An 8,187-nucleotide genomic window follows, 5' to 3' on the forward strand; every position below is an offset into this window, starting at 1 on the left:
AAATATATTTTATATGTTTATACATACATATACAAAATATATTATATTATATTATATTATATTATATTATATTATATTATATTATATTATATTATATTAGCATTATTTAGGATGTCAGGTAGTGATAGGACTGGGGGGAACAGAACAAAACTAGAAGTGGGTAGATTCAGATTGCATGTTAGGAAGAAATTCTTCCCCATGAGGGTGGTGAGACACTGGCACAGGTTGCCCAGGGAGGTGGTGGAAGCCTCATCCCTGGAGGTTTTTGCAGCCAGGCTGGATGTGGCTGTGAGCAACCTGCTCTAGTGTGAGGTGTCCCTGCCCATGGCAGGGGGGGTTGGAACTGACTGATCCTTGAGGTCCCTTCCAACCCTAACAATTCTATGATTCTATGATTCTCACCACAGCCTTACTGTATTTACTGCAGTCCAAGAAAAAAAAGACTTGGTTGCCATTCGGACTGCAGGCACCAAAGCATGATCTTGCTCTAAGAGTTCCATCTCCTTTTGTGCATCTTGGCTACCAGCAGTGCATGATGCTGGCCCAGAAAGTTCCCACACTTCATGAACTGGTATGAAACAACTCCAGCAATTAACCCATAGCGCTGAGGGAGAACTACCTGTAAGAGTGGTTTGGCTTGGCTCAGTCCCTGCTGCCCTGCTGGTTTTAGCCTAAACCTGCAGTAAGGCAGCCAGTCCCTCCTCTTTTTTTTTTTTTTTTCCTGTCTCTAATAAAAATAAAGCAGCAGGATTCCTCTGCAATGGGATGGTTCCAACAGCTCCCAAGCCAGGGAATCTCATAGGCAGGAAGTAGAGCTGGCATGCTTGCAGTGCAAGGTTTGGGTAAAAGTTTAGGAGTTGGTTGCTTGGCTGCATTCATCCTGCCTGGGAAGTGATGGGAAGCATCTGCTGCCCTGGTCCAGCAAGGCTGGGACAGCAGGGGACATCCCTCTGTTCCCCTTGGAATTGCTGATATGGCCAAGTGCCACACACCTGATTAAATGTTTTCCTGGTTTTCTTTTGTGTTTATTAAATTTGTGAGTGAGCAGTTGTCTTCTCCTTCAAGAAACCCCTTTGCACCTCCCCATGCAGCTCAGACTGATGCCTTCAGCTGGATTCTGCCCAGACCTGAGCAGTATTTCTCTGGATTTTTCCAGGGTTTTTTTCCCCAAGGAAATGTGGTTTCCCCTAAGGTTTTTCAAAGTAGAAATAAAAGAGACCCAGTGCCAACAGGTCCCCACACACTGCTCGTCCCATGGGTGTCTCCAGAAGCATTCAGCCACTTCCTGGGTGCTGTGGGTCTTGAAGACCTGCTGCTTTCTCTTCCAGGAAGAGCTGTAGAGCTCAGGATGGGGCTCTAGAAGGATGCTGTCTCCTTGGTGTCAGGGAGGCCACTACTGGGTGTCCCTTGGCAGCTGGCTGCCTGCAGAACAAGTCCTGGGAGAAACCGCAGGCGTTATCTCCAAATGCCTTGTTTAAACCTCTCCTTTGTGTTTGCTCCTTTGTGTTTTTGAGCGGCAAACACTTCCCAGCGGTGTGGGCTGGCTGGAGGCTGCCAGGAATCGTTGATCCTGGAAATATTTGACTTCTAGGCTTGCCCAAGCCCGACTTTGGGAAAAAAACGTGGTAAGAGGGGGGTGTTGATGTTGGCAGGGACGGAGGAGCTGGCATCAGAGCAGCTTTGGGCCAGGACCAGCACCCCTAAGGACCATGCTGCTTTTCTCCAACACCTGGGACACACACACACACGTGTGTCCTCCCCACTTGTACTGTGGCTCCCAGCATGTTTGCCCACCCCGGGATGGGCAGGAGCACTGCTGGGAACACCAGCCATCAGCTGTCAAGGGCCAGCATCATCGCGGGGACCTCAGGCGAGACAAGGGGAATGCGGAGCCCTACGCTCCCCAGGCACCACACACACTCCGGCTCTCCCCTCGCCTCCCGTGGGCTTGTTCCTCCCCCCCACCCCCCGTGCTGCCTCGGTACCCCGGTATCCATGGCGATGGGAGGATGTCCCCCCCCGTCATCCCCCTCCTCCTCACCGCTGCAGCCGCCAAGCAGCTGCAACCAGCGCGGCAGCACCACTATACCGGCACCGGGGCTCAGCCCCGGGCTAGGGGGCACCGGGGAAGGAACGGGGACAAACTCCCCCCGCACGCCTTCCCCCCCCCATCAGTATGCCAGCGATGCAGCCCCCGGAGCCAGCCCGGGCTGGCGAAGGTGAGTACCAAGACCTGATTTATTTCATTTCACCCCCAAATAAAGGCATTCTGCTGCACACCCCTATGCCACCAGCCCAGCCTCTCCCTGAGGTGGTTTCCCACAGCCAGACAAGGTGGACCCCCATCTCCTTGCCACCCTTCTCTGGTCCCCCACTGTCCTCTCGTCACGGCAGCTGAGATGTGCAGATGAAGCCTCACTCCATCCATTCATTCACCCGGCACCGACCCGGGCGCTCGGCAGCGCCTTCTTTCCTTTTCCTTCTTGAAACCGCCTGGAATGCTTCATCCTCAGGACACTCACCTCCCGCTAATGCCGCAAGACGTTGCAGCCCAGAGAGCTAAAGTCCACCAAAGTTTCGGGTTTAATAATGCAGGGTTTGGGCAACCTCCTGTCAGCCTTTGCTATCACTTCTGCTTAACGAAGCCGGTTGGTGCGAGCGGACCTGATGCCAACCGTCTGGAGCATGGTGCCCCAGCAGCTCCCAGCTTTCTTGCCTCTTCGAGAGACTCCTTCTCCGGTGCTGGTGCTGCAAAGCCTCCCCAGCACCTTTCCGAAGCCCTGCTGGGAACGTGTTGGCCGAATCCTGCACCCTGGACAGGGCTCTAGCCTCGGGGCAGCTTGTGGTGCCGGTGACTGGGAAGAACATCTCAGCTGCGCTGAGCACCAGCACAGGGCCGGGGGGGATGACACTGCCGCCCACCATGAGGTGGCTTTGCAGTGCTTTCTCCAAGCAGGGATGACCTATAGGCAGTTAGACTGAGCCTTAAAGCCAAAAAAAAAAAAAAGCCTTTTCTTGCCTTAAAACTGCAGCTTGGCTTTGCCCAGAGTAAGTCCTATCGCCACTGCAGGCGCCATCCTGTGTCCCTGCTGGCATAAAACTGAGGGAATCCGGAGCGCTGCTCAGACCTGCCACCCCTCATTAAACCTCTGGGGACAAAATGCCACCTCCCTTCTCCATCAGGAGCTCCCAGGTATCATAATTGCATCTAATTATTGCTCTAGACCTCGGAGGAAGGCAAGGTCTCCTCTTCCCCAACCCATCTCCCTCAGGTCCTGCAGCTTTGCCGGGCAGAAGAAGATTTTAGGGGATGTCAAACAGCAAAGAAGAAGCAGCAGCAGGCACCCATGAGATGATATGCTCCCAGTCTGGCCATGCTGGGGGACCTGGGCACAGCTGCCACACAGCTGGAGCGTTGTGGTGTCAAATTGTGGGTTTGTCTTCCTTGCTTCATCCCTTTAAAAAAAAAAAAATCCCGTGAGGACAGGATGTCTTTCTGGGCTGCTTTGATTCCTCCTTGAAATCATGACAGAAATAATAATGGTATAAAATAATAATGGTGCTAAGTAATAATGGCATTAAATAATAATAGTATTAAATAATAATGGTATCAAATAATAATGGCATTAAATAATAATGGTATCAAATAATAATGGTATTAAATGATAATGGCATAAAATAATAATGGTACTAAATAATAATGGCATCAAATAATAATGGCATCAAATAATAATGGTATTAAATAATAATGGCATAAAATAATAATGGTATGAAATAATAATTAAGCCAATGTGCTGCAGTGCCTGGGGCTGCCTAACTGAAGGAGGAGAAGGAAGCTTGTTGGGGCACTGAGCTGGTGCCAGCAGGTCACATCCCAGCCAGGCTGGGCACTGACACACATATGAAAAGCCACCTCTGAGGACATTAAGAAGCAAAGGGAATAATCACTTCATCCTCTTCCAGCTCCATTCTCCTGCCTTCCCTTCTCCAGGTCCTTCCAACAGCAGCTGGCCCAACTCCACCACAAGCCAGAAGCACCTCCTGAGGGAGAACTACACCTTCTCAGCTTACTACCAGCATTCCTCCCCCGTGGCTGCTGTGTTCATCTTGGCCTACACCTTCATCTTCCTCATGTGCATGGTGGGCAACTTCCTGGTGTGCTTCATCGTGGTGAAGAACCGCCAGATGCGGACAGTCACCAACATGTTCATCCTCAACCTGGCCATCAGTGACCTGCTGGTGGGCATCTTCTGCATGCCCACCACCTTGGTGGACAACCTCATCACGGGTGAGCAGGGCAGCAGAAGGGCAAGATGCAAGGAGGGGAGAGAAGGGGGTGGGGAACATCACCTACCTTCTGCCCTCCTCCATGTATGAGGACATCCCATGGGTGATTCTTGTACTGAGGACAGGTGGTGGCCTCTCAACCACATCTGATGGAAGGTGTCAATCCATTCAAAAATAATAATTAAGTGGGGAAGAAATCCTTTTTTAATGGAGGTTTTGGACATTTTAGGCAAAATGTGTATGACCTTGATGCTGCATTTCCATATTTATTTATTCTCCACACATATTTATTCTCCGTTCTCCACCAAACAGCACTGAAAAAAAACCTTCTTCTTCTGTTGATCTTCTCCCATGCTGGCTCAGCTCTGCCTGTTGACCTTCCAGAAGATAAAAGGGTTGACATGGTTGGCAGGAGCTTGGGTGTGGGAGTAGCTGAGTCTGTGGGGCAGAGTCTGTATTTATTTATTTGTTATGGGGTGCAATTTATTTATTTCCCCAGCCCCCTCAGCAGTGGGGTCAAGAAACAAGGTGAAAGTCCTTCTGACTGTGGAGCCCAAGGTTGGTCCCTGTGATGACCTTTTAAGCCTTACATAAGGGTAGGAGAACTTACAACCACCACCCTCCTTGAGCTTCTAAGAAGTATAACATTACACATTTTGGGGCTTTTCTCCAACCATCTGCCCTGCTAAAGGCCATCTTTGTGTAAGCCTTTGCATTGGATCCATGGCCAATGTTACTGGGATGAGCTTCAACAAGACCCAATGCCAGGTCCTGCACTTGGGGCACAACAACCCCAAGCAACGTTTCAGGCTTGGGGCAGTGTGGCTGCAAAGCTGCCTGGCAGAAAGGGACCTGGGGGTTCTAATGGACAAGCAGCTGAATATGAGCCAGCAGAGTGCCCAGGTAGCCAAGAAAGCCAAAGGCATCCTGGCTTGGATCAGAAATGCTGTGTCCAGCAGGAGTAGGGAGGGGATTGTCCCCTGTACTCAGCTCTGGTGAGGCTACACCTTGAGTAGTGTCCAGTTTTGGGCACCTCAATACAAGAGAGATGTGGAGGTGCTGGAACCAGTGCAGAGGAGGGCAAGGAAGCTGGGGAAGGGCCTGGAGAATAAATCTGATGAGGAGCAACTGAAGGAGCTGGGGATGGTTAGCTTGGAAAAGAGGAGGCTGAGGGGAGACTTCATTGCTGTCTACAACTACTTGAAAGGAGGTTGTAGAGAGGCTGCTGCTGGTCTCTTCTCACAGGTAATTAGTGATAGAGCAAGAGGGAATGGCTTCAAGCTACCACTGGGTAGGCTTAGACTGCACATTGGGAAAAAAATTTTCACAGCAAGGGTGGTCAGGGACTGGAATGTGCTGCCCAGGGGGGTGGTGGAGTCACCAACCCTGGATGTGTGTCAAGGTGGTTTGGATGTGGTGCTTGGGGCTACGATTTAGGGGTGAACCTTGTAGAGCAGGGTTCTGGGTTGGACTTGGTGATCCCCAGGGTCTTTTCCAACCTGAATGTTTCTGTGATTCTGTGATAAGCCAAAATTGCAGCTGCTCTTAGGAGCCACCCATCCAACACCAGGGTGGATGGGGACATCTAGAGGAAGCTGCTGCTGGACCCAGCCAAGCCAAAGGCACACCTCCAATCTCCACGGTGTCTCCTTGCAGGCTGGCCCTTTGACAACGCCATGTGCAAAATGAGCGGCTTGGTGCAGGGCATGTCCGTCTCTGCCTCTGTTTTCACGCTGGTGGCAATCGCCGTGGAGAGGTACATTGGTGTGGGGAGGAGTGGGTGTGGGGACAACCCCCCCCTCAGCATGTTCAGGTGTCCCATGCGGTGTTCCATCACGAGGAAATCATCCAGGGGCATCATGAGCATGACCCATATCTCCAGGAGGATCACTAAGCTGTCCATAGGGCATCCCAGCAAGGTGTCCTTTCCCACCCTGGGCTGAAAACATCAAAGCTGGAGAGATCCCAACCTATCTCTGCCATCAAAAGTCATACGTAAAAAGCAACCCACCTTACTCTCCCTCCCCACCCCCAGGTCCTGGCCATCCTCCTTCCCCAGGGATGTTCCACCAGGTGCTTAAAGCCAGATTCTGCCTCCCCACACACAGGTTTCGATGCATTGTCCACCCCTTCCGGCAGAAGCTGACATTGAAGAAAGCCCTGGTGACCATCACTATCATCTGGGTGCTGGCCCTGCTCATCATGTGCCCTGCTGCCATCACCCTGACTGTCACCAGGGAGGAGCACCACTTCATGGTGGACACCTACAACAACTCCTACCCCCTCTACTCCTGCTGGGAGGCCTGGCCTGAGACGGGGATGAGGAGGATCTACACCACTGTCCTTTTTTCCCACATCTACGTGGCCCCCCTGGCCCTCATTGTCATCATGTACACCCGCATTGCCTTCAAGCTCTTCAAGTCAGCAGCACCTGCCTGTGGTCAGGAGGAGCAGGAGGGGAGGAAAGTCTCCCGGAGGAAGGCCAAGGTCATCAACATGCTGATCATCGTCGCCCTCTTCTTCACCCTGTCCTGGCTGCCCCTCTGGACACTGATGCTGCTGATGGACTACGGACGGCTGAGCGAGCGCCAGCTCCACCTGGTCACCGTCTACGTCTTCCCCTTCGCCCACTGGTTGGCCTTCTTCAACAGCAGCGCCAACCCCATCATCTACGGCTACTTCAACGAGAACTTCAGGCGGGGCTTTCAGGAGGCCTTCAGGGCCCCTTTCTGCTCACACCACCACCACCAGCCCTACACCCCCAGAAGCCACGGCCGCAGCATCCTCTTTGCCACCCGCAACCGTGTCTTCGCCCGGGCCCAGGGCAGCGACTCTCCGCCCGCTTCCGAGTCGGGGCCCTTGGCCCCACACCCCACCAGTGTCCATGCATGGGACGGCTGAGCTGCTGCCATGGCTAGCGGCCACCTCAGCATGGCATTGCGGGATGGGGAAGGGGGGATTGGCTATGAGGCTCTCAAATAAAGGCTTGGACAGGAGTACTTTTTGCTGCTAAAAAAACAGCTGAACGGCCAAGCCTGGAGTGGTGATGAATGGGAGCTCAAGCCTGTTGGTGACCAGGCATGAGTGGAGCTCCCAGGGCTCAGTGCTGGGGCCAGTCCTCTTTAACAGCTTTCTCATGGATGAGGGGATGGAGGCACCTTCGGTTAAGTTTGCAGACTAGGGGGAACAGAACAAAACTAGAAATGGGTAGATTCAGATTGGATGTTAGGAAGAAGTTCTTCACCACGGGAGTGGTGAGATGCTGGAACAGGTTGCCCAGGGAGGTGGTGGAAGCCTCATCCTTGGAGATTTTGAAGGCCATGCTGGATGTGACTCTGAGCAACCTGCTCTAGTGTGAAGTGTCGCTGCCCATGGCAGGGAGGTTGGAACTAGGTGACCCTTGAGGTCCCTTCCAACCCTAACAATTCTATGATTCTATGACACCAAGTTGGGTGAAAGTGTTGATCTGCTTCAGGGTAGGAAGGCTCTACATAGGGACCTGGCCAAGGTTAATGGGATGAGGTTCAACAAGGCCAAGTGCTGGGCCCAGCACTTGGGTCACAACAACCCCCATGAATATTCCAGGCTGGAGGGAAAGTGGCTGGAAAGCTGCTGGGTGGAATAGGACCTGGGGATGTTTGACAACAGCTGGCTGAAGATGTGCCCAGGTGGCCACGAAGGCCACCAGCATCCTGCCTGGATCAGCAACAGAGCAGGGATTGCTCCCCTGTGCTCTCCACTGGTGTGGCCACACCTTGAATGCTGGGTTGAGTTTTGGGCCTGTCACTCCAGGAAGGACATTGAGCTGCTGAAGCAGGTCCAGAGAACGGCAACTAAGCTGGGGAAGGGTCTGGAGAACAGGGCTGGTGAGGAGCAGCCGAGGGAGCTGTGGCTGTTCAG

The 8,187-nt window shown here is 52.6% G+C and overlaps 1 protein-coding gene across 1 annotated transcript; it reads left to right on the plus strand.

Moving 5' to 3' along the window:
- The first annotated feature begins 2,185 nt into the window (after positions 1-2,185).
- NPFFR1 (neuropeptide FF receptor 1) lies at positions 2,186-7,188 on the plus strand. The gene is made up of 4 exons (XM_054382464.1): positions 2,186-2,219; positions 3,992-4,288; positions 5,944-6,043; positions 6,396-7,188. The coding sequence occupies exons 1-4, from the start codon at positions 2,186-2,188 to the stop codon at positions 7,186-7,188; spliced, it is 1,224 nt and encodes a 407-aa protein (XP_054238439.1).
- Positions 7,189-8,187: the final 999 nt, after the last annotated feature.

This window comes from Indicator indicator, chromosome 7, assembly GCF_027791375.1.
Source record: "Indicator indicator isolate 239-I01 chromosome 7, UM_Iind_1.1, whole genome shotgun sequence".
In the NCBI taxonomy this organism is placed as follows: domain Eukaryota; kingdom Metazoa; phylum Chordata; class Aves; order Piciformes; family Indicatoridae; genus Indicator; species Indicator indicator.

What these genes read in the sequence shown, in the direction of transcription:
- NPFFR1 (XM_054382464.1), top strand. Translation starts at nt 2,186, where the DNA reads ATGCAGCCCCCGGAGCCAGCCCGGGCTGGCGAAG. An exon ending in GCCAGCCCGGGCTGGCGAAG is followed by an intron (nt 2,220 to 3,991) that starts GTGAGTACCAAG and finishes TCCCTTCTCCAG; the next exon opens with GTCCTTCCAACAGCAGCTGG. An exon ending in GGTGGACAACCTCATCACGG is followed by an intron (nt 4,289 to 5,943) that starts GTGAGCAGGGCA and finishes GTCTCCTTGCAG; the next exon opens with GCTGGCCCTTTGACAACGCC.